At 38.9% G+C, this 26,623-nt stretch overlaps 1 protein-coding gene across 2 annotated transcripts; it reads left to right on the top strand.

Moving 5' to 3' along the window:
- Positions 1-1,802: 1,802 nt before the first annotated feature.
- On the top strand, positions 1,803-25,254 carry TNFSF13B (TNF superfamily member 13b). 2 transcript variants are annotated; one of them, XR_014184249.1, is made up of 8 exons: positions 1,803-2,433; positions 2,517-2,622; positions 11,003-11,059; positions 11,341-11,453; positions 11,551-11,701; positions 13,386-13,466; positions 24,036-24,243; positions 24,276-24,345. XR_014184249.1 is itself a non-coding variant. In XM_082054706.1 (8 exons), exons 1-8 carry the CDS (start codon positions 2,107-2,109, stop codon positions 24,835-24,837), a joined length of 963 nt encoding a protein of 320 aa, XP_081910832.1. In that variant the 5' UTR covers positions 1,803-2,106; the 3' UTR covers positions 24,838-25,254. The 2 variants fall into 2 exon arrangements, 1 of the variants encoding a protein (XP_081910832.1); XM_082054706.1 differs by lacking the exon at positions 24,276-24,345 and adding an exon at positions 24,815-25,254 and having other exon boundaries at positions 24,036-24,140.
- The last annotated feature ends 1,369 nt before the right edge of the window (positions 25,255-26,623 follow it).

Genomic DNA, 26,623 nt, shown 5'->3' with positions numbered 1-26,623 from the left:
CTAGAAGCAACTATAGTGATGCTAATTATATACCTGTCTGTTATTTTCTTATGTGTTAATGACAGCTGAGACCTCAGTGGCCAATTGTTTCTCAGTGTTCCTGGATAGCTAGTTACAACTTTCATTCGCTCACTTGGTTTCATTTTCTTAAATAGCACTTCATTTCCAACTGTTGTATTATTTTATTTTTGGAACAGTCAGTACTAGGCTGATAATGTTCTGATGTCTAGTGATGCTTCAAGGCATGTCTGCTTAGTTTTAATAATTGCTTATTCTGTTCCAAAAAAACTGTCTTAGTGCATCTTAAATTTCTTTCAAAATGCAGCCTCATTTGCACCTTAACTTAGCTTTAAAAACGTACAGAAACAAAAACCTTGAAAATATGCAGAAACTGCATGGTATTCTGCTCTTATTCCACACTGCACTGATTTCTGTATCGTTTGTCGCAGTATATACGTGCCTTCTAGGGGCATGCTAAGATACGTGGTATTGTTATTTTTCTTCTGCATTTAGGAAAATAATTACTTGCCTGTGCAGGATATTGGGTAGTTGCTAGAGATGGCAAAGTCAGGAAAGGACTATCTTGCATCACAACAGAAGATAAAGCTTATAACGGCCCTCAGTTTCTCATAGACTTAAGAAATAGGAGAGGAAGAGGCTACAGAAGTTGTTACTCTGTTGTTGCTCTTTCTACCTTCTCCTTCCCAACAGAATCAACTTGATCTGAACTACTCTGATGGGTGTTGCCATCAGGATTCATCACACAATATTCAGACAGACCTGTAGAAGTTCTCTGTCCTGCAAAGATAAAGTTTATTTACACAGTTAAAAAAAAAAAAAAAAAAAAAAAAGGGTTCCAGTGTGGAGGGTTGACCTGTTGATTTTAACCCTATTTCTGATGCTTTTTGGTCTTTTTTTTTTTTTTCTGTTCTGGGCCACCGAAACTTTTAACAAACGTGTAAGACTTTAATTTTGTGTAAGAAGACACTACAAAAAGTATAGGAACACATCTAGGATATTTAGATATCCTTGCCACTGCAAAGAGGAAATTAATTCATAATGCAGAGTTTAAACACGAAAGGACTAGTAAAATCTTAAAAATATGAGCTTAAGCCAGACACTCAGGATTCACCTGAAAAACTTAAGCATACATATTTAAAGTTCAGGGGGTTGTTTTTGTTTTGTGGTGGGTTTTTGTTGTTGTTGTTTGGGGTTCGTTGTTGTGGGGTTTTTTGTTTTGGTTTGGTTTTTTTAAATTCTCTAAATGTTATTTTCCTTCTACACCCCTCTACCCTATTATTTCCCCCCCCCTTCTCTGTGTCCCCTTTTGCACTAATCCAGGTCCTTGAATTCTCTAGAGAAACTATATTTATTAGATAAGTTTAATAAAATGTCATACTTTTTCAAGTTAGTATGATGAACTGAATCTGCAACTTCAGACAGTTGAGAGACCAGTAATTTGTTACACATACCTTGGAATATATTTCACTCTTATGTTTAGGAAACCACAATTTTTTTTTTTTTTAATAGGTTGTCCCCTCCATAGGCATATAGCCATTTTAGATACTAGTATATATATACAAATATATATGATATAGTGTATATACATAGTACATCTATATACCTACACACACATACAGAGGCCCACACATTGTCATATATGTATGTCCCTTAAGTAGCACTGGATGATAGGCTGCCAGGAAACTCTACATCATTTCTGCATTTCTAGATAAGACTCTAAATTACTGGTGGTACCAGCCGTGCCTAAATGGAAAGATAATGGGAAATAGTAATAGCAAGCTGTCGCAAAAATAGTTGAAAGTGAAAGGAGGAAGGTAGATTGAGCAAGCGGTTCATGAGAAGGCATTCATTGCCAAAATGCTGCACAGAAAGAAGAAAACTAAAAGGAGACTGAATCTTAGACGTTCACTCTGTACATTAAGTTTAATGGTTCTATCAACAGCTTCATATGACAGGAAATGATCTGAGCGTTTTGTTCACTTATTCTGGATGCCCTTAGTTTCAGAGAGCAACGGGTAAGATGGATTGCACCTCGGAGGGGGACAGCTGAACTCTCCCTCTGGCTTTAGTGAGGAAAGAGCAGCGATGAAGTCCGTGGACTGTTTGCACGTCATCCAACAGAAGGATACCGCCTCCTCTCCCTCTGCCCCCCCCGGTGCTGCCTCGGGCACCACGGGACCTTTTTCTGTCACATTCCTGTGGCTTGCAATGCTCCTGTCCTCTTGTCTTGCAGCAGTGTCTCTTTACCATGTTATCACCCTGAAAACAGAACTAGAAGCTCTGCGCAGCGAGCTGATCTACAGGGTCCAGGCAAGGTCTCCGCTAGACCAGCCACCCGTGTCCCCTGACAAAAATAAAGTGGGTACCTCTGTTTCTTCCTTCCTGCAAGTGTCTGCAGCTGGTGCCAGGCAGGTAAGCGGGAGGGGTGATTTTCAGCTTGCAGGGGATGAGCAAACATGAGGCTGCTTTCACTTATTGATGCTTCTCCCCATTAGGAGAACAGGCTTCCTCGTCATGGCCCAGCTGAGAGCTTCCAAAACGAAACCTGGAATGGGAGCAGAAACAGGGTGAGAAGGTCTGTTGTCCACACAGAAGAAACAGGTAAATAGCAGTCGGTGGAGCGGGTTGGGATGTGCCAGTTGGATACTGGCTTGAGAAAAGCAGTGATGTTTGACTCTTATCTTCTCCTGTCAACCGATCCATGCTACCAGAGCCTGTTAAGCTTTTTACAATTGTTGCTGAAAGAATGGTGTTAATTATAGGTATATTCTCTTAATGGTTACCATACTGTTTAAGGTGCCAGACATTCATGCTATCTGCAGGTTGAACTTGGAACATTAGATCCCAAATCTACTTGTAACAGAGATGTTTCTCCATGATGTGGTAGAGTTGAGTAAGGCAACTTTAAATTACTCAAATTGTAAAGTGCTCAATTCTAAATCCATCGTTCTCGGTTCAGCGTAATGACTAACTTGTTGCTTTCTGATTAATATTAGAGAGGGAATGCTATTATTAAAAATGCCAGGTCATTTTTCTGAGAAAACATGTCCATCCTAAAAGAGAGAAGAAACAAGAAAACTCAACTTCAGCGAAGTAAGAGCTTTCAAAGAGAAATGCTGGCCTGTACCTGTCAAAAAAGGCAGGCTATAAGGAATTCAGAAGTTTGGCATCATTTCTGTATTAAAACAATATATTAATATAATTAGGAAAATTAATAAAGGAATGCCTATCCAGTATGATTTTTTTATCATGACCTTTCTAAAAGGTGAGAACACTGAAGACTGTACTCAATAAAAGACATCTGGTGTGTATTATAATGTTGGAATATAAACGGAATATAATTGTTTCCTCTGGGGATAAAATACCTACATCTTATTTTCTTTTCTGAAACACAATGCTGCCTGAAAGGATGCAATGCAAAATTTTATAATCACAATTTGGGTACATGCTCTAATTGTACCAAGTAACTAAAAACATTCCTGAGTTGCTAAATCAGTTCAGTCACCTTACAGATACTTCTATATTGTTTTAACTGATGAAAGCTGATATCTTAAGTTATGAATATATGAAGTTAAAATAGAGTAATTTGTAGGTAAAGGCTAAATCAGGTTTTGCTTAAAATGTGTTTTTGATTGACTAATTAATCTGAAATGTATTTCACTTAAGCTTCAGCAAGCTAAATGAAAATTAAGCTCTGGAGTTCTCGAGTTTAAGTTCAAGTACTATACCTACCTCCAAGTCTCTCAAAAGAGAGTATTCATTTAGGATATCACCCAAAATCCATACATTCAAATGGGTATTATTCTACTTTATTAGTTATCTTTAGTTCAGGGTCTTGGCTAAGAGGGATTTCACAAACAGATCTAAAGAGAAGATTGCTTAAATCATATTTCTTGTAGCCTGTGTCCTACCATGGGAGCCGCAGAGCTTCCCTGCTCTCCTCTCCCCAGCGTCTCCCAAATAAAAACTAGTGATCTTCTACACCTAAGGCACAAGTATCTTTAAAAATGAGGCTTTGTGTGTGTGTGTGTGTGGTTTTTGTTGTTTTGGGTTTTTTTTTTGTTAATGTTATAGCATCAGTACTCTGCAAGTTATTCACTTTCATTCACAGTGGCTTTCATGTTTATTCTTATTGCTATTTGAGGGTATATGGGGGAGAGGAGGATTTTGGGCTCCTCAGCTGTGCTTCTGGCAGATGTAAGATTCTTCTCATCAGGTAGCCACCTCTGATTATAACTATTTATCTTTCCTCACATAAAATTCTAAGATACTAATTTCTCTAAGCTTTTAAAGTTTTTTTAAAGTGTTTTTTTTCTTTTTTTAAGTTTTCAAAGTTGGCTTTAAAATTTTTTAGGATGGATAACAGAAAGCATTCATTTAAAATGGAAAAGCTACATAACTTACTAAAAAAATGTGTTATAACACGTCTACCATATTTTTGTATATAAAAAAAGAAAAAAAGTAAATTACAATTTTTGCATTAATATAAACGGTCAACTGTTAGACAGGGTTACCTTTCTGCTTGCTTTAATTACAACAAATTAAACTTGTGAAAGTTCAGTAAGATGTTACATTTCCTCAGATTAGACTTCACTGATTACCGTGAACCCACTAATCAGTGCAGAATTTTGTTTTAGGAAAGTGAGTGAAATAAGAGAACATGGTGTTGTTCATGGTGCTGAATCCTGTGTTACTTGGTCATGCTCACACAATCACTAGCTCTGCATTTTTATCTTCTCTCACACATTTCTGGGTACCAGAATCCCAGTAGCCTCCAAATTGCCCTGCAGATGCACTGCACTTATTTGGGTGTGATGGCAGATTGATTACGATATTGAGTGAGTTGTCTTGTTCTTGTCCTATTTCTATTTGCCTCAACAAGGTCTCAAATTAGAGTCCAATCGCACAATTAATTTCTCACTTATAATTTCACTTTAACAAAGACTAATTCCTTAGAAAGTGAATACTTGAAAATGTCACTGATATACAACTGTTTCTCATCAGAGAACAGAAGTAAAATATAAACCCATTATTTTGTTTATAAATAAAGCTATGGTTCATTTCTGTTTTCTTTTTAAACTTCTGTTATTAATTTCCAGAAATGGATGCCCCATGATTTCTTTAGGCCCAGCACAGCCCTTCTTGAACATGTGGAATTCCCTTTTTTTTTTTTTTCTGTTTGCTTGATGTTGCATGCATAAAACTGGCCAGAAATTGCAATTGTAATTTAAATGACAATTAGAGGAATACGGATCTAATACAATGTCATTATTTCATACTTTTAGGGGCTATACATTTGTCTGTGTTCATGGCTAAAACTATTAGTCATCAGTAGTCGCATGTACATTTTGTGTCTTGAGAAAATTTCCAGCTCAAGTAGGTTGAAGAGATGGCTTTCAAGCATCTGTTCCAAATAAAGCTGTACAGTTAGCAGTCAGAACCAGAGTTCTTGATACAACGAGTAGGAGTTAATGCGTGATTTTGAAAGGCACGTATTATTAATATGTAGGCAGACTGATCATCTAACCACTTATGGTAAATATCATATCAGGACATATAAGAACAGATATGATTTTTCTTATTTGTCTTTCTTTTTATAAATTTTGCCTGTAGGGGAAAGTTACTACACAGCAAAAACCTCTCCTGAAGTTTACACCGTGGTTAGAATTATTGATTGCCTTCCTTGCTTGTTTCTCTTGAAGATGTACGTGTGCTTGAGTCCAGGAACAAGAGGATCCATTACCTAAGCCAGTTCAGTATACAACTGTCATGTTTCATTTGCATGGTCTCTGTGCCTCATTCTGGTCATTACTGTGGGATTTTTATTCCCATGGCTGACTAGGGAGGTGAGCATCTGGCCTTCTAGAAACTCAGATTCAGGCGATGTCCTGTTGTGATCAGATTGAAGCACCCATGGACTATATTTACTTTGGTGTACTGAGGTTATCCATATCAACCAGCCTTATTGTGTGTATGGAGGGAACTGAAGAGAAATTCTAAGTAATTCCACAAAGCAGTGAAACAGGTTAACGTGGCTTGTGACTAGGCAATTTTTTTTTGTAGCACTTTCCAGTTTCTAGCCCAATATCCGTTGTGTCCATAGGACAAAACTATTGCCATGCAAGTATGGTTTATAGGGCCACCAAGATGATTAAGGGAGTGGAGCACCTCCCTTATGAGGAAAGACTGGGGGAGCTGGGTCTCTTTAGTTTGGAGAAGAGGAGACTGAGGGGTGACCTTATTAATGTTTATAAATATACAAAGGGTGAGTGTCACGAGGATGGAGCCAGGCTCTTCTCAGTGACAACCAATGGTAGGACAAGGGGTAATGGGTTTAAACTGGAACATAAGAGGTTCCACCTAAACTTGAGAAGAAACTTCTTCTCAGTGAGGGTAACAGAGCACTGGAACAGGCTTCCCAGGGGGGTTGTGGAGTCTCCTGCTCTGGAGACATTCAAAACCCGCCTGGACACGTTCCTCTGTAGCCTCATCTGGGTGTTCCTGCTCCAGCAGGGGGATTGGACTAGATGATCTTTCGAGGTCCCTTCCAATCCCTAGCATTCTATGATAGATTGTGAGAATTTTACCATTGTTCTTGGTATAATCTCCTTGCTGGCAAATTGATTTATTTGTTGGTTAGAAACGTTTTTGGATGTTGTAGTTTTAGATCTCTGTGACAGAGGGATAACAAGAACTTTTACAAGTGGAACTTGACTGTGGCAATATTTGAATGAAGAAACCTAACCTTTTGTTACTAGTCTAAACAAATACCACATATAAAATTCCCTCACCAAGTGTTCAAAGTACTTCTTATTTTATTATTTGAAGAGGGGAAATATAAGAGTTCTCTTATGTATTTTTTTAAGGCCTACTTCTTGAAAAGAGATGTTATTCTTTTTTGGTTTTGCTGACAACAGGACAGCTCAAAAGGAAGTATGCCTTTCTATGCGAAAGGATAGAAAATTACTTGATACAATGCTTCCAATTTTACATGAGGAATTCCACTTATTGAATGAATGAATCACTGTTGTGTGCTATGCAGAACTCTCTGCAATTGAAGATACACAAAATAGGCTCTAGTTTTAAAAAACAATATTCTGCTTTATACTGTATAATAGAAATCTACATAAAGTATTCTTAAATCTTAGTAAATTATTTCCTTGTTATTCTGAGTGTACCATGTTACTGATAATTCTGTTAAGGTCAAAATAATGCTAACAATACTTTGAAGAGGTTTATTAGATCTGAGCCATATCTGTAACTTTGACCAAGCCACTTTAATGCAGGGACTTATTTAATTCATTATTAATGCCATATAAAGATTTCTTAATTGAAAAGCACCAAAATAACCAGTCTATAAAAATACACAAACAAAAAGTAAAATAAGATCTCTTCTGATGAGAAATGAAGAAGTTAAGGGAAGAACTGCAAATTGTTCAAGAGCATGAATATAATTTATAAACATAATTATCTATAGTGTTTAAGTATATTTCAGGAAGTCTACAGAGAACAGATCTAGACCAAAGAAGGAACCTAAACAAGCAGATCTGTTTTTTAAAGTTCAGGTTTTTTGCTTGTTTTTATTTCAGCAAAAATTGAGATAAATATCTCAGGCCTCAGATACCGAAACTTAAAAAATTGTTCACAGATAACAAACTTAAAAGTTCATTTGGATGGCAATTAAATTGCAAAATATTGACATTATTATGCAAGTTAAATAATACAAAAGCTTGCATGGGAGGGCAAATTCGATTTTACCAGTATCAGGTCTTAAATCATACAGATGTGCAGAAGGCTGCATTCATATCCCGCTGTAAAAGCTAGTGCTATTTTTTTTTTTTTATTGCGGTTACATTGCTCAACCGGTGGAGAACACATCCCTTCGTGTTCTCGCTGTGGTTTATAAAGGCGTCTGGAGTCACTAGTTTCTTCAGAATTGGCTGTTCTGTTCATGGAAGAAGAGAGATTCTGAAATGTTCTTCTCCCCCACACACCCTGCAGAGCGGTTAAAATCAGAAAAAAAAAAAAAAAGCCTCTTGTCAGATTAAAGCCATTATACAAAGTCACAAGAGGACGAGAGATGCTTTCTTGTTCTAGATACCTTCTGTTTTGTACAGCTAGACCTCATGGTGACACTCAGTTTAGATATTTTTACATATTTTTAAGATATACTTTAGGAATCCTGCATTCTGCATGCATGAAATATTCAAAAATACTTTAGACTACAAACCTGATGCTCAGGTTTCCTTTCCACTGAGCTGAAGGGCATTCAGGTAGAGCTTTTGATTTATTCTGCTCTGTACTGATAGTAACTATTCAACCCACATTTTGTAGTGCATATATTCTTGATGTTGTACTTCAGGTAAGATTTGGGTCCTTAGAATCGAATTGCTAACATTTCTTAGTAATATTAACTTTTTACTGAAAATCTATATTAATTTATCCAGAAAACATACTCTGTATATCCATATATTCTCCTCAATAGTAGAATTGTTTAGTCTGAATTTGTTTCAATGAATTATTTAATTTTCAGCATGAATGTAGTTCCACTGTGGTCAAAGTGAAGTGCTTGTACATGCTGGAAATAGTTATGTGTCAGTCTTGGCTTCTGGACATTTTTTGAAGCATGCTGTTCAATTCCTCAAATACTTTTTTAGATACTATTTGTCCTTTGTGGCTTTCAGTAAAATGGCCACAGTGCTAATTTCTGTTCTCTTTATCATCATGAATGACACTGCTGTGTCCATAATTTTCCATGAAGAACAAGCTTACTATCTTCTGTGGAGCCTTAATTCTATCTGCATACACTAAAAAAAACAAACAGTGAGATTTTATAGAGAATATATGTAGATTTGATATCTGTAGAATAACGGAGAGTTGGTTTGTGTTTTAAAGAGATGGAAAAGGTCTGACTGTACTGAACTTGTTGAGTTCAATTACTGTGTGGCAGTTCTCAGCAATGATGACTAGTATTCCAATGCTGCAAACAACTGAAGTATAAATCCAGACTTGCAAAATGTGAATCGGGATAGTTTTAAGAATGTCAATCAGGTTTGCAGAGCAGGTTAAACAAGAGTTGCTGAAGTAGCTGTAACTCTCAGTGCTTGTGGGCACTGCTTGTTGGTACGCAGCTGGATAGCAGCTGGTTAGTGTGAATCATGACAAATTCTCTTGTTTGGATAGTGAAAAATCCAGTGGTCACACCGGTGAGTTCTTTTAAAAGCAGGAATTAAAACATTGGTTTAGCTTACTAAAATACTAGGGAATCAGCAAATTCTATTCACTAGGAAAGCACTTTGCTCCAAAGGAGACCGAATGAATAGAATCTCTTATGAAATAAATTGCCTGATGTGCTTTGTTGTGAGATTTCAGAAAATCACAGTTTGATTTTATTTGGAATCTCCTTTTTCAGAAAACTCTGTCACTTCCATGAGAGAAAAATGACTGAATGATTGATTTTGTGATGGCTTGGTTTTTCTATTTCTTATCAGAAGATAGGGAATTCAGGTGCCTTTAAATTCTTGGTTTGAGAATCTATAGATTTTGGCACATTATTGATTGGTGTTAATAGAACTCAAGAAGAGTGAAGGAGACAGGAGCTTGCAGGATAGTATTCCCATTAACGTAAGTAGGGCTCACAGGCTGTGTGATCACTGTGACATTGAAGCATTCCCTGACGTGTGTTTGAATCTTTAGCTGCTGCCAGTTGGCACCGCTAAGTGCTGGTGAGCATCCAGCACCCTTCTGGCATTTTCAGGCAGGCACCCTTGGAAAAGAGACTTAGATACTGACAGCAGCCACTTTCTACTCAAATCCTCTCACTACCTGCCGTGCAGCAAGAGGTTTGTGCTGCTGGGCACTTGGTTGCACATGTGGATACCACTGGCAGATGTAGAAACAGGATCCCATGGAGCCAGGCACTGCTCATTATAGTGAGAGTGGCCAAATCTGACATACAACCTTCTTACCTGAAAAGAGATAAACAAAAATGGAGATTCAAAAATCCAAGGCAGAATTTCCTTCTCCTGACTTAGTAAATTCATTTCTTTCAAGCGCAGTAGATGTTACTGCTCTGTTTTCTAACCTTCAAAGTAGCATAAGAACCAGATGTTTCCATTAAACTCTGCTCTCAGCAAATGCAACTGTTCTTTTTCTTTCTTCTTTTATTTTCTTTTATCCTGTTCCCTGATATTTAGGCTTAGCAGATTTTTTTTTTAAGGTATTTGTTTCACTTGTGAGCCTATATTTTAGCATACCGCAATATTTTTTGCTGATCAAACTCCTAGTTTCTCATTAGTGCTGCCAGTCTTTACAGTTTTGAGTAACCCATCGGTTTTGACAGACACTAAACTATTTGTTATGTGTGCATTAGTTTGCTAACAGTCATCTCTGTATCTTCCTTCTTAATCTCTGCATAGGTTGATTGAGTGTGGGTATCTGAAAACATATTGAAAGTGCATATATATGGATTTCGAGAATTTATTTTGAAAGTACCGTGTAACCAGTATATATGACTAATATTTCACAGCAACTATGCCTGGAAACTAATTTCTTTAAATGATACAGTAAACATCACTAGAAAATCTGAAATCTGTCATACCTGGCAGGGTTGGGGTATTTTTTGACCTTTTGCTTAGAAAATGAAAAAGCTAATTAATCTGATGATTCCTAGCTTATTTGACTTACTGCTACATTTTTCAATTGTATTAGGGCCAGAGATTACAACAAGCATTACTGGTGCGGCTATCTGGGGCATCCTGCTTAGCTGCATGATCTCTGAAATTTATCTAGTACATGTTGTGGTATGAATTTTGTTTGGACACATTTGAGTAAGATCTGTGTTAAAATCAATAGATTACATTTCCAAATAAGAGATTGAGATAATTTTTTTTTTCATATCTTCTTTCTTTAAAGTTGTTTCAAAAGCTTATTCTATTACTGATTCCTATTTCTTTGGTTTCAAAACTCTTTCACCTTGCAGTGCTGCAGGCCTGCTTGCAACTGATTGCTGACAGCAAAAGTGATATCCAACAGAAAGGTAAGAATATGTTCCACAATTTATAGCTAACATGTCCACGTATTAGCTCTTCCATCCAATTTTATCTAACTTCAAAGCAGTAATTGAGTTATGGTATTGTATTTAAAACAAACAAACAAAACCCACCAGCTGGACAGTTCTTGCAAATATCCTCTTTTCAGTGGGGAAATCCAGCTAGTGAGACTGGAAGTCTTGACTCGAAGTCAGCTTTATTAATTTTTGGCAGATGAAAATGAAGCAAGTTACTTTTCTGATTACCCAAAAAATATTGTTTCTTTTAGATGATTCAAGCATTGTCCCTTGGCTTCTGAGCTTTAAACGTGGAACAGCTCTGGAAGAACAAGGAAATAAAATAGTGATCAAAGAAACAGGCTATTTTTTCATATATGGCCAGGTGAGAATGCTCAATTTACTTCAGCATCTGACGTGTTAAAGGATTTTTAATGTCTCCAATACAGTATCTTTGAAGTCTGCACCTCTTCATTCGGTAGGTTTTATATACCGATACAACATTTGCTATGGGACACCTAATACAGAGGAAGAAGGCCCACGTGTTTGGTGATGATCTCAGCTTGGTGACATTGTTTCGTTGCATCCAAAATATGCCACAGTCTTATCCGAATAATTCTTGCTACACGGCTGGTAAACATCTAAGTTTTTCTTTTCTTTGTTTGCAAATACACTGTATCAAATAGAATGTCTAGTGTTGGGTGATGAAGTATTGTGGCAGTTGTAAAGAAAATGGCCTACATTCATGGATCTAATTAATTGCAAAATTGCAGAATACTTTAAAAAAATATGGTTTTATAGAAGGTATTGGCAGTTGGAGGATATGCATCTAGCTTAGGTCCTCTGAACAATTCCTCTCTCTCCACTGACTACATAACGGGGATGGATACTTTGCTTTCAGTCAGATGCCTGAAGCAGACGAAATCAGCACGTACTGTCCTCACTGAAGAACTTAGGGACTGAATTTTACATTTAGTTAACCCAATAAAATATTTAGGAGCTATGTTCTGCTTTAAAAGGTCACATATTAATTTTAGAAACCCAGCTTTTGAATACCTTACTGTGGGATTTCCAAAGGTGTTTCTTAACAGCTTAATTCTCTGCTCTTTATTATGGCTACTGCAGTTTTACTCTTTGGTTAGATGAAAAATCATTGATTCCTATAAGTAGATCTTTCTGACTGCAAAAGTTAGAAGCACCACGAGAAAGACCAATTGAAATATTTAGTGCTAGTCTAGCAGCCTCAATGCTCAATATATATGTGTACTCCTGCAGCAGCATTTGAGGAATTATTGTCAAGGCCTATTAAACCTCATTTGGTAGCTCTTGTCTGTGTGTCTTTCCCCCTTAATGGTGGATTTGAGAGTTTTCTCTTTTGTTATTTTCCAGCAAGATCTGTGTGAATAGGGCTCACAGGTTGTGTGATCAATGCCTTACAAAAAGTGGGTGACACCGAGTGATGGAGTTGACTGTTGGCAAGTAATGGCATCAAACAAATGGGATAGGGAAGGAAGCTAAGACTTTTTCTAAATAAAAATAAATTATTTACTTCCTTCTGGCAACTGAGGCAGTCCAAACATTTTCTTTAACTTTCTGCCACCGCTGCCACACATTCTGGCATCGTAACAACCTTCAATTTTGTCTGTCCTCTTATTTTACTCTTACATTACTCCCTTTCCTAACAAGGATCTCTACTCCATCCTACCACTTCATGGTTCCTGCTTCCCAGATTCCCACTTTCCTGCTTTCGCCTGGAAACCCAAATCTCGCTGCAATGCCTCATGCTGTTGAGCATGTGTCACAGCAGATGTTAGATGTGCTCTCAGCTCAGTGACTGCAACTTGAAGGCGAGGTGCTTTCGGTTGTCATGTCAGCTGATGTGCGGCTGGCAGGAAGCACTTTTGTGCTCTGCAATTGCAATGGATCAGCTGATGTCTGGTAGGTTTATTGGGTTGGTAAAGCTCATGAGACCTTCTCCAGAAAAGTGGGAACACAGTGGTGTAGGACCAGCAATATGCTGACCTTGACTGTCTCGTCATCATAACATGAGGAATTTGGGTACGCTGCTGTTATGATTTTTTGCAGTGTTTGCTCAAGCGAACTGTGATGTGCTGAGTGCAGAGGGGAAAGTGGGTTCAGCTCCACAGAGGATGTTAAGTGTCAGCTTTGGGTAGGCTGCAAGTTGTAAGACTGTGCATAAAGACAAAAAAAGCCATGCTTATATTCATAAGATGATGTGTAATGACTTTTTGCATACAATTTATGAAAATAATGTACTTGAAATATTAACTTAAAATTATTCCAAATCTTTTGCCAGGCATTGCAAAGTTAGAAGAAGGGGATGAACTTCAACTTACAATACCACGGAGAAGGGCCAAAATATCCTTGGATGGAGATGGTACTTTTTTTGGTGCAGTTAGACTCCTCTGAAGCCATTCATTTCTGTTTTTATGCGTAATGTCTTTTTATTCTTTTCCTATGCTTTTGTCAGAAAAAATATTGAATTGTAATGAAGCTGCCAATTCAGTCTCTCCCCATCCACTACCAGCTTCCGAGAACTTCTTTTCAGTTTAATAAGGGAACCCAAAACAGGAAACACACCAGAGATATAACCGTCATGTGATTACCAGAAAGCAAAATTATTTTAGACAAAGGGAGAGTCTAAATAACAACTGTAAAGTAATGTTTTATTGGCTTTGAAATTATTTCTTGCCCATAAGGCAAATCGAAGAAGGAGTTGCCTCTAAAGTATAGCATAAACAGGACCATTGACTATCAAATTATTATCCATAATTGAAAAGGAAAACTAAAACACATCTTAGATTTGCTTTGTTTAATCAATAATATATTTTAAGTATAAAGTATGGAGAAGAAACATCGAACAGGAGATTCCCCATCACAAAATGGAGATGTCAGGTGTTTTCGGCCTTTTTTTTTTAGTTTTTATTCTTTGACAGCAAGATTTTGAGGAGAGAAAAACATGTAAATCCATGGGATAATGAAAACAAACTTTTCAGAAATAAACAGAATAGTAGCCACAGGCTTGCTTCTTCCCTGTGAACAAAAGATGTATTAATTACTAAAATCTATTAGTATTTACTAATTAGGAGTATTTTCAATAGAAAAAACATATAAGATGCATCAACAGCTTGATTTCAAAGTATTGCTACTCATCATGGAACATGTATGCTTCTGTGTAAGCAAGGCAGGGACAGAAAGAAACATGGTGAAATTCAACAAAATACAGTGGGTGGAATTGGTTTTCTGGTTTCATAATTTCTGTAGTCAAATAAAGATATTGTGTATGTATGTATATATATGAAAATATGGAAACACATGTATAAGCCTTTGACTTTTGGGCATAGAATTTTATCTTCTTCTGAATAGTGTATCCAATGGAAATATTTCATATCTTTTTTTATTTGTCTTGCTTTTTTCTATTCTATGCAATGTAGTAAAAAGAAAAAGTCAATAAGCCTGGAACCAGCCATACAACTAACAAACTATTTGTATTCCAGACATCTGGGCTCAACCCATAGGTTAACTATAGACTTTTTCTGCAGTTTTGAACTCTGTTTTACAAAAAAATCAAACCAATAGAAAGACTAGACGGATGTCTTTTTTCTTTTATGTTGTCTGTGTGCTTAGTTCAGTAGGTAAGATCTGTGTCTTTTTTACTCCAAGAATCCATGTGTATTGTGTAGTCAAAGAAATAGTGTGGTAGGCATGTGGCTGCGACTTCGAGGAGCTATTGTAATTCAAACATTGAATACTTATTCCAATGATCTTCAAAGAAGTATCAAACTGCTACTGGAATAGATAAAATAAGAAAAGCCACAGTAATGAACTGTATTTAATTAGAAAATATTTTTAGGAGTTAAGAAGTGTGTCATATAAGCTGATTTAGTAAAGCAACAACATTTTGTGTATTGCAGTCTCCTTGTCTATTTTTATAAATCATACTGACTTGATTATGTTCTCATGGTGATAGACAATAAATAAAAGAAATTTGAAGCTAGGAGTTATGGACTGTGGTAAAATAATTAAATAATTAATCCAGCTTCTCTGGGCCACAAGAAGATATTTCATCAACAAGCATATGTGTGTTGGATTACCACACTGAGATGTTTATGAGGTTTAACTACAGTTTCAAATTGTCTGGAAGTCCTCCTTGTACAAATTTATTTATTTATGTGTCTTGGATCTGAAGCTGCCACTGCTGCTGCTTCTCATTATTATTATTATCATTATTATCATTATTACTCTATTATTATTTAACTTTGATGTGCTAAGTTTACCAAAAGGGCATTTTAAATCCTCTACAGGAACCAAAGGTTTAGCCAAAGGTACACATGTAGAAGCTGCATGTAGATAAAACAGTTATTAGCATGCAGTGAGTTGTCTGTTATTACTGACATATATTAAAGAGATGCCTAGAATCTCTAATTAGAAGCTTGTTGATTTTAGTGTTGTCTGGTTATGGAAAAATGTGTTGTTACTGTTACTTTCCCAGAGACTTGATGGCTTAACTTGCAAATTTAACTTCTGGTACGTAGGATTCCCCGGTGGTTTCAGTGGGCTCGTGTGTGCTTAGCTTAAGCTAATTCTGAAGGTACTTGGCACCTTAGAATGTGTAGCATTGACATAAATAGACACAGTGTAATATTTTGAACAGACAGCACGTAGCAAAAATTCTGTGAAGCTAGATCACTTGTCATCGCTGTCTCTTTTCCTTGTCCTATTTCTTCCTTCTGCTGCTGGCAAATGTGGACAGTGCAGAACTTTGGAAAGTGTTTGGGATATGGTGTGGCTTGGAGGAAATATTTCCTCTTCTCAGTGAAAAGATTTCAGAAGTATTCCCTTCCTGTATTAGGATGAAACTGAACCTCAAGTTTCTTCACAAAAAATGTGAACTGTGACAACTCCCACGTGTGTTCAGAGACTGCAAGTCAACAGGCTCTTCAGATATTTCTACTTGACAAAGCTGGGAATTTTGTTGTTATTGGGTTAGTTTTCTCCTGCCTTCATGAGAAAACTTGTCTGCTTGAACTCAGTCTGCTTCTGCACAAAGTTGAGTTTTAACAAATCAGCATTTTCTGACCAAAGCAAGAAGAAAAGGAGAACACCTCATTCCTGATGGTTCTGCTAACAAACTGGTGATACATGAGGGAGCAAAGTGCATCCAGACCACAATCACACTTATGCCTCGGTTAGTGGGAGCTTCTGAGCCTTTCTGCATTTGATAGACATTATGTAGATAAGTGCGATAGATAACAAGCAGTATCTAGTTGGTTCATACCATATTTTACATTCTTATCAAGGACATCTAGCATTTAAGGTAGGTTTCTGCAAATGCATCAAACTGTGTGAATACTTTGGTTCCTTTTCATGTGGTGTTTCTTAAACAGCATCACAGCAAACATAAGGGAGTTGAACATTTTCTTTCCAGTACATTTTCACAGAAAGTGTGAGCTTGTATGATTTTTTTCCTTTTTAATAATGTGCAGTTGGCAGATATATAGCTGCTTTGAAACATGTAATTTGTATCTTAAGAATTAATATATGCCCATTTTACAACGTGCAGTCACACACCCTATAGACATACAGAGTAGACTCATTATATGGCTCTCCTGCCTCTGACTGTTTCTCAAATTGCATTTGCCATTGTAAGACCTTGATTTCAATTGTCCCATAGTTTTGCCAAGCTTACACTGCTGGAGTTGAGATTGTCTGTATCTCTGGTTTATGTCTTAGTTTGAATTGTCTTGGATAACTGCAGCCCTCAAAGTTCTACTCTTCTAAAGATGAGGGTAGGGAAAATGCATTGTTTGGATTTTATTTTAATGACTTGGCTACTTTGTATTTGGAAAGGAGTAGAGAGTGTATACTTTGAAAGAAGAAATGTGTATAAAGTGGGGTTTGCTCTGTTTTAATCAGGGCTACTTCTCCTTTTCCCTTCCTTTTTCTCTTTCCCTTTCCTCTTCCCTTTCCCTTTTCTTTTCCTTTTATCTTTCCCTTTCCCTTTCCCTTCTTTGTCCTGTGCACACATACTTTGACAAGGTGTATGTTTTTGAATAATATTTTATTTTTCCTCATGTTAAGCATATTCTATCTCTATGGAACTTTCGGAAGGGAGAGGAGAATGTTCCCAGCAGTTCTGTCTCTTGTCTGAGTCCATGGACTACCACCATTAGTAAGATCTAAGCTTGTTTTCCAAGGTCAGGCCAAGGAGCAGTGAGAAGGAAGTTGATGCAAACATAGGGAAGAGGGAAGGTAAATGTTTGATGTAGAAGGGATCTCATGGAGTTTGCAGGTTGTGTAAAGCTTAGAGGTGATGGGGAAAACAAACCAGATTTGGAGCTGGACTGCAGACATTGGAGAGACCCTAATTAGGATTTGTTTGTTTGTGAGTTGGGCAGAAATGCAAAGGCATGAAATGGACTGGCTGTGAAAAGCCTAGGGAATAAGTGAGATTAGACAAAGACAGCAGCTTGGGGAAAAGGGCCAAGGGTTCCTGGGGAAAATCAAGCTAAACACAAGTCTGTAGTGAGCCCTGTCAGAGACGAAGGCGAACAGCACACTGCTCTGTATTAACAGGAGTGTCACCAGTAGCTTAAGGGAAGGGGTTACTCCCCTTTCCTTGGCACCTTTCGGAGCATATTTGGGATCTAGCATCCATGTTTGGATGCACTACACCTCAAATATGAGAGGGAAAGTGAGAAATTTGAGGGAGTCCATTTGTCATACAAAGGGATGGTAAGGATGGAGCACACACCTTCCCTTCAAGGAAAGCCTGAGGGAAATGTTTTTGTCTGAAGAGGTGAAGAGGCTCAGTGGGGGGTCCTAATAGCAGCCTTCCAATATCAGGTAGGAGATTGTCAAGAAAACAGAATCATACCCTTTAAAGTGTGGGAAGAGACAATGGGCACAAATCAAGCTGGGAAGTTCATACTTGACATAAGGAAAAAATATATTAACATGGTGTCATGGTCCATTTGGATCTCTCAAATTTACAGGTAAACGTACTCTTTAAATTAAACTTCATTTTATCATCTCATTAGGAAAGAAAACAAACATGAGAAACAAGGGTTCAATCCCCTTTGTCCAGACATGTCTAACATGAATTCACTAATTCATAACTTAAGTCATGAGGTTTATAACTCAGAAGTTAATTCATAACTTGCAGTTCATAATTTGTAATTCATGCACCTATGGGCAAAAGAGTTACCTAGATGATGGAGAGAGCACTGATCAATCTTCCTTCTCCATCATTGTGCAGGTGTCCCCTGTATCATACTGGGAAGCATGAAAGCCTCAGCAGTCCAGCTGCTGTTGAACCTGTTTCTGAAACTTTTGGGCTAAGTGGACATATTTCTACCCTTCCATCTTGGAAGCTGGGTCTATACCATTCCCGGGAATTAGCAGTTTATGAAGAAAATTACAGACAGCAGATACGGAAGGATGATAGCTGCAGGAAACAGCAAGCTGCAGGTGATACTGGCTGCATAATGACTTTTAGCCCTTTCTGACCACCATGTCTCACCTATGTGTTGCTTTCACTTCGAGCTAATGGTGCTGATCCCAGCATACATAAAGCCTTAGCATGAGCTGTGTTTTAGCCAAAATCTAAGCAGGAATTGAAGAACCACACCGTGGGGACAGTCAACCAGTGAAGTAGGTTGCCCAGATGGCCGTGAAAAATGTGTTCCTACAGATTTACAACACCTCAATGCATAATGCCCTGAGCAATATGATCTGAATTCAGCGTTGAGCCCTCTGAAGTACAGACCTCCTAAATGATCCCTTTTCCCTGGCTGATTCTATGGTAAGAAACCAGGACATGTGGGGGGCAGCAAAAGGACTGAGACTGCTGGAAACAGGTCAGAAAGGCTCCTGCTGGGGAAGGAAGGGTGCTCATTTCCTGAATGCAAAGGAAACATGGGTTCCCCAGTCTGTGCTTCAACATTGTCAACAAACATTTAAATAATGCACAGGTTCCAGTTAAGCACAGCAAGCTGCTAGCAGTTATCAGGTACTGCATAATCCAAAACTCAAGAGTGTAAATTGAATCGAACCATGCGACCAAGTAATCATTTTCATTTGCTCCCATGAAGGTTTCCTTTTGCTTTTTTAGCCCCCTTCATTCAGTGATGGGAGAGACAGTTCATCCTATGGAAAATGGGATATTGATGGAAAGTGTTTTCAGCTGGGATCCAAACTAATTTTCAGAAATATTGGAAGGAAGTAGTATTGAGGCAAAACATGCAAGAAGAGATATTATTATGTCCTATTTAAATCAGAATTGTATTGCTTTTCTGTCTGTAAGAGCTGGCTGAAAGGCCATGTTTACTTTCTGGATATTTTGATATTTTTTTTCTTTCTTTAAATCTGAGTTGTTTCAATTTTGACGTAAAACCATTTCTCCAAAAACTTTTTTGGCGGACATAACTTCTTCAGATCTTATCTCTGATCCTGATGAATGCTTGTTATTCTGCAGGAAATCCTATATATCAACATGCAGGTGAGTTCTCCTTCCAGACTGAGCTCAGGGTACTCACCTTCCAGAGCTTCTTGGCATAGGAAAGAGTGATAGAATGATAGAATAGTTTGGGTTGGAAGGGACCTTCAAAGTTCATCTAGTCCAACCCCTCTGCAATAAGAAGGGACATCTTCAACTAGATCAGGTTGCACAGAACCCCGTCCAGCCTGGCCTGTAATGTCTACAGGGATGGGGCATCTACCACCCCTCTGGGCAACCTGGGCCAGTGTTTCACCACCCTCATTGTAAAAAAATCTTCCTTATATCTTGTCTAAATCTCCCCTCTTTTAGTTTAAAACATTACCCCTTGTCCTATCATAACAGCCCCTGCTAAAAAGTCTGTCCCCATCTTACAGGTCCCTTTTAAGTACAGAAAGGCTGCAATAAGGTCTCCCTGGAGCCCTCTCTTCTCCAGACTGAACAACCCCAACTCCCTCAGCCTGCCCTCACAGCAGAGCTGTTCCATCCCTCTGATAGTTTATGTGGTCTCCTCTGGACCCTCTCCAACAGGCCCATGTCTTTCCTGCACTGAGGGCTCCAGAGCTGGACACAGGACTCTAGGTGAGGTCTCACCAGAGCGGAGCAGAGGGGCAGAATCACCTCCCTTGACCTGCTGGCCATGCTCCTTTTGATGTAGCCCAAGATACAATTAGCCTCGGCTACAAGTGCACACTGCCAGCTCATGCTAAATCTTTCAACCACCAATCTTTCATCTTGATGAGCTCCTTTGTATCTGGAGACTGTCATTTTCAGTTTCCCCGGCTCAGTACCCAACAGCCCTTTCAGAATTCTAAGCTGAGTTCCCTCCAGACACCACTTTCAATTTGTTAACAGGTCCTTCAGTCTGAAATATTTTAAACAGCACATACTGGACTCCACAAATTGGTGGTTTTGGCAGAGCTCTATTTTGTCTGAAAATTTCCAAGCTGCCCAAGTCTTTACTGTATAGTTCCTTAAACTGTATTTTTCACAGGTGGTCACTGATTGAATGTTCCTCATTTTCTGGCTGACTGACTGATGTCCTTGTGGTGTCGTTTGCAGAAGTGCTGAAACTCACAGCTGCAACTGAAATTAGCAGGAGCTGTGCTTTGAAATATGGAGGGCTGTACAATTCTTCTTAGAAATATTACAGCAACAAGTATTCTGGAAAAGCCTTTGGAGAAATAAATTCTGATCTGTAGGCAAACTTACTTAGGAGGGTGCAGTCAGCCAAGAACTGTGCTTTGGAAAAAGCAGGAGGAAAATTTCTTGAATCTGTGCTGGACATTGTGTATGCTCGGTATGATAGGAATCTTAGTGGGGAGGGCAATGTGAGGTTATATTAAGTAACTTCTGTTACAGGTGCAAGGAAGTAGGACTGAGATTACGAAGAAAATTTTGGCCTATCTTCACTGTGAGCGTTTAACTTTGCACTGAAAGACTTGGTGGGGGTTAGGGACAAAGGACCTCCAGGGGCCTGTTTCTATTTCCCCTGGTAGAAGAGAAGTTCCACTCCCCACAGACTTCATAGAAATTGCTACATGTAGCTGTGGAAGGGGTGGTAACACTTCTACCTGTGCTTAGACATCATTTGCCTCCCCATTAAAGGAAATAGAAGGCAACAGCTTCATAGCTCCTGACATCACTGGAGAGCAAACCTTGCACTTTTAAAGGAGGAAGAGTAAGGGGAATGTTTTGCCAGAGGACAGCAGATAAGCAGCATCTGGTGGCAGACTGCTGGCTCAGGTTTTTTTACATATTTTCTTTTATTGTCCTCTGAATGAGAAAGTCACAAGGATGACAGAGATTTGAAAAGATGTACAACTCTGTTTCACCATAATCACTATTGATTTCTTTTTCCTCAAAGAGGAATTCGCCGCCTCCTCCTGCTCAAACAAGAGGACACTAAGAACAAAGAGAGTGACTAGGGTGAAGTAGCACATCCGGTGATGTGGCAGGTGGGAGAGGTAGCTGAGAAGTAGCTGTGTGGGAGGGGGGAATAAAGCCAAGGCAACAGCAAGACTGCTGTGCTGCTGCTTGTCTTCTCCTGATGTCTCAGTTACTCCATGACACCTTTCAGCCCTGTGCTAGTCTAGCATTTAATCACAACTGGCAATTTTTTTGAGAGCAAGTTTACAATGGGTCATACTTACGTCTCTGTTCAATTATCAGTTGTCTGCTGGTTTTGTTTGGATCAAGATAATTTTCTTCATAGTTGTTAGAATATTTTCTTTTTAGTAGCTAGCACAGTTTTGGATTTAGTTTGATCACAGGTTCACAAAATGGTTAGAGATCATGTAATCCCACCCACCTACTAAGGCAGGTTCACCTAGAGCAGATCACACAGGAATGTGTCCAGGTGGGTTTTGAATGTCTCCAGAGAAGGAGATTCCACAACCTTCTGGGCAGCCTGTTCCAGTGCTCTGGCACCCACAAAGTAAAGAAGTTTCTTCTCATATTCAGATGGAACCTCCTATATTTCAATCTGTGCCCATGGCCCCTCATCCTATTGTTGGGCACCACTGCAAGGAGTCTGGTCCCATCCTCTTGACATCCACCCTTGAGATATTAATAAATATTGATGAGATCCCCTTTCAGCCTTCTGTTCTCCAGGCTGAACAGACCCAGCTCTCTCATAATAACACACTGAATTTCCCTGGGACAGAGTTAATGTTTTCTTTCCAGTAGCTAGGCTGTTTTGGAGTTGAATGTGGGAACTCATTGATGGTTTGGCAGTTACCAAGGACTTTCTCAGCTTTCCAGCGCAGGTGCACATAGCGGCTGGGTGGGGGCACAGACAGGACAGCACCTAGTTTAGCATCCAGACTGGCCAATGAGATTTTCCCTACCATTAGAACTATGCTTGGTATATAGCTAGAATCACCTTTTCCAGCTCATTAGTTTTTGGCCTTTTCACTCTCTTTCTGAGATCAGCTATTTGGGACTGAGATGCTCTGTTTTCCAGGACTGGCTGTTTGACATGATCGTGTTTGAGTGCACACTGCTGTCCAGATCTCTACTCCTCAAGGATGGGCTGTACAGGACCAGTGTTCATGAGCAATTGCCTGTGCATCTCTTCTTTTATATGCATATATATATATATGTTGTTGCTATTAGTAGTACTATATTATTATTGTTGTTACTATTACTATAATTTTCCTCTTTATTTGCTGTCTTATTAAACTGCTCTTGTCTCAACCCACAAGTTTCTCCCTTCCCTTTTGATGCTCTTTCACACCCCACTTGGCAGGGGGAGTGACCAAGAGGCTGTCTGGTGCTTGGTTGCCATCTGGCTTTAAACCACGACAAGTTACGATTACAAGCCAAAATGCCAGTGCTCAACCTGTAGAATACTGTCGATGCTCTCTTGAGATGTTACACTGGAAGTGTGAGGCAGAGCTGATGCAGAAAAGCTGAGCAGGTTGATGAGAAATGAGGTTGAGGCCAACATTCTTCATCTGTAAAACAACGATGGTATATCTTTGTCGAGGGTTTTGATTGCGGGGTGACAATAAAACCGTGGCAGATGTATGGTTAACCTCCTCTGTCACCCTTCCCCTTTCAGCCCCTCTCTCTCCTCCCTTCCCACTAAGGACAGGCGATCGGGAGGGAAAGGAGGACAGAGAGAAGAGAGTTGGAAAAATTAAAAATGTTTTACTAATGCTACTAATAAGAATAGAGAAAATAATACAAAATATACAAAACCAATCTTGAAAGTCTCAGCAACTGCAGAGCCGGCAACCAAAGTCCTGGATTGTACTCCGGAGCTGGATTCAGTCTGTCACTAGGCCTCAGTTCGCAGGGACGACTAGCAAGGTCCTGTCCTAATGTCGGCCATAAGGAAAAGGGAAAAGGGACGAGATCCTTGTGATCTCCTACTTTTATATGAAGTATTCACGTGAATGGAATTTTATACACAGTTGTTCAGTTTCTTGGTCACCTGTTTCTCATTGCCCCCCTTGTGAGATGTCCATCCATGCTTATCAATAACTTCACATTCCATTACTATGTTTACCAAAACATATATCTGGTTCTCCAGGAAAATGCAGCTAATATGAAGGCTTTAGCTGACAGGCAAATTCACTAAAAGAGAAACATGTTTTTAACAAAACCAGGACAATCTTCCTATTTGTTAGGCTGCCAGAAACATCTCTTCCACCATCAGTGGAAGCAGCAAGCAGTGGAAACAAGAGAAGTACATAGTCTGTTACTTTTTCCATCACTTGTTTCCTATATTTACTTGTTCTATCCAAAATCCCTTTTTAATAGCTTTCTTTGGCCTTGGTCTCACATTCATCACCACCACAGTCACAACAACAACAAAAGTAAATAAATAAATAAATAGAATAACCAAGGGTTTTTAAAGAAAAGTAGCTATTTTGGATTATCTTCGTTGTTCATTTTTGGTGGACAAAAGCAGACAATCATCATCATCTTCCCGGTTTTTAGGGAGCCTGATGGTACCGCCGCCCTGTGCCCGCCGGAGGGCAGCAGCGCACAGACGCCGAACGGCTGCGTGTCCTGGACACCGTCACCTGGGAACGAAACGAGCTGGTAGTAAAAATCTTTTCCCCTTTAAACTCACTGTATAGCTTCTGTCTCTGCAAGTCAAAAAAAAAAAAAAAAAAAAAAAAAAAAAGAAAAAAAAAAGAAAAGGGTAAAAAGAAAAAGGAAAAGATAAAAAGAAAGAAAAAGCTCCTGGAGCACTGATGCCAATGAAGTAGTCGTTTATGCCTGTGAATTAGTACATAGCAGAGCCACCTGTAAACGCAGTGAAGAGCACTTCTTTACTATCTGCCTTTTGTAATGATGCTGATATAATAATGAGTTAAATATGGTTCTATATAAAATCTGAAGTATTGAGACATTAATATCATTCTCCACAGCCTTCCAAGTGCTACACTGTTACACTTGTGCCAAATAAATTAATAAAGAACTGCTAGAATCAGGGGCAGGTACACACATTAGGAAGAGCTGAAAGAAGATCTGTTTGAGGGGAAGGTGAACAGAACTACAAAAGATTAACTCAGGGTTTTCATCTGAGTAGCTGGTTTTGCTTGTGTGAAGTTATGTGATTGTTTTCATGTCTGACTCTTAAAATTCACATCTAAATGCATACACCCAACAATGACTGTTATTTGGATGTTAATTTGGATGGAGAAAGACTATACATGCATTGACTTTGAACTGAACTAAGTGCGGTTACTCTGTTCATGAGTCTTTTGCAGGGTGTTTGCATCTTCTGTATTAAGCTACTTTGAGTAGCTACTGAATTGCAGGTCAGGAAATGGAAGATGCTAAGGCTGGATCTTGGCAGCCTGAAAGAACCTCACAGTCAGCTGCTGTGGCTCTGGTGCTGTGTCTGGTGCTGCTCAGACCATCTCTCATCACTAACACAAAATAGCAAATTGCTTTCTCTTTTTTGTTGTTGCTGTTTTGTTTTGTTGTTGAGGCAGTCTTCTGTCAGCCAGGTGAGCATGAAGTGACTTGGCTTGTAAAATCCATGGAGAGAGGATTTCTCCTGTGCTTTATGCACATGCCTAAGCTTGATGCTTAATATATGAATGGTGTGCCATAACATCTGTACTCTGTGCCTAGCAGTATTTAAAAATCGGATAGCATCTACTGCACATTACTAAACTTAATTGCATTTTCTATTCTAAATCATGCCATATATAACAAGAGGCCAAGAGCCTCCCTCCATCTCTCTGTCTTTGTTTCAGGCTGCACAAAGGTAACTGATTAATAAACTTCTGTGTATACACAGTTCTAGAAGGTTAATGTTTTATTAAAGCCAGACACTGAATCTTTCCACTGTATCTTACTGTGAATTCTACAGTTATTCATCCAAAGGTGATCCAGAATGTCTGTTGTCTCTGACTATGGTGTAACAGATCATCCTAGGAGGAATAAATCACAGGAGACACTATAATATTCAGTTCTATAGACAGTTCCTGAATTTAAGGCATATACATCAATTATACTGGAAGTAGAATACTCCTCTAAAACAAGTTTCCAAAACCACCACAACTCTAAGGGTTGTTTTCCCAACAAAAATACTCAGATGTTCCAGGGAATAAGCTGTTCAACTCAGGTACTTTATTTAAAGTCAAGATCAGAGCAATTTAGTGGTTTATTAAAACCCCGTAATAAAATAGACAACTTTTTTTTTTTTTCTTTCTGGATTAATATTAACAATGCAGCACCCAACTCACAGTAGCAGACACTTACAAAATGTCAGCTCTTACCTTCAAATTTCTAGATACCATTTACAACTCATCCCAAGGAGTTCTAATCCTCCTCTCAGTGACAGTCCCCACCAACCACGGGGGCCACAAGGTCACCCCCCACCCCAGGAGTGGCTCCCCCTTGCCCACACCCATTTGGTGGGGCAGGTGGGTGCCCATGCTTCACCCTGCACCTCTGACCCACCCACCGGTGACAGAGCTGATGTGAGGCCCCCTACGCCCCAGTGGGAGGGTTGATCTGCCACCCCTCTCTAGCTCAGCCACCCCCCACCCCCAACTTTCCCACCTCCCCATACAAATTTTCATGGTTCTTCTATATATACCATTTTGCAAGCTGGCTGCTGCTGCGTCAAAAATCTCTGAAGGTTGCTGGTTGCTTTTTGATTTGGCTGATGACTGTTTTCCTCTTTAACACAACTGGACAGATTTGGGTGTTGTTTCACTCCTCCCTGTCCCCCCACCTCCCCATGGTTGACATTTACTCTCTTGTTGTATCAGCTGCTGTTACCCAGGCCATTTTACAAAGAGGGGAAGCATGCAAGAACTCTCAACTACTTGTACAGTAGTTTACATACGAAAATTAGTTTGAGTCTCTCCATAATTTTAAATACTGGACTAGTTCGTCTGGTGCAATAGCTTCTTTTCTTTATCTTTTTGTTTTGTTTTGTTTCGATTTGTTTTGTTTTGTTTTGTTGTTTTGTTTTTAGTTCATTTTATTCATGTATTTTTTCTGGACAAACTCACAAATCCCAGTCATGTCAGACATGCAAGGATAATTACAGTATTGCT

The sequence above is a fragment of the Streptopelia decaocto genome (assembly GCF_964273445.1).
Source record: "Streptopelia decaocto genome assembly, chromosome: 1".
Lineage (NCBI taxonomy): Eukaryota > Metazoa > Chordata > Aves > Columbiformes > Columbidae > Streptopelia > Streptopelia decaocto.
Note: the sequence above shows the minus strand (reverse complement) of the source record. Positions and strands in the feature narration are given on the sequence as shown.

Excerpts from the sequence above, each read along its gene's own strand:
- TNFSF13B (XM_082054706.1), top strand. The coding sequence starts at position 2,107 with ATGAAGTCCGTGGACTGTTTGCACGTCATCCAACAGAAGGATACCGCC. Across the intron at positions 2,434-2,516 it reads CTGCAGCTGGTGCCAGGCAG|GAGAACAGGCTTCCTCGTCA; the intron begins GTAAGCGGGAGG and ends TCTCCCCATTAG. Across the intron at positions 11,702-13,385 it reads TAATTCTTGCTACACGGCTG|GCATTGCAAAGTTAGAAGAA; the intron begins GTAAACATCTAA and ends ATCTTTTGCCAG.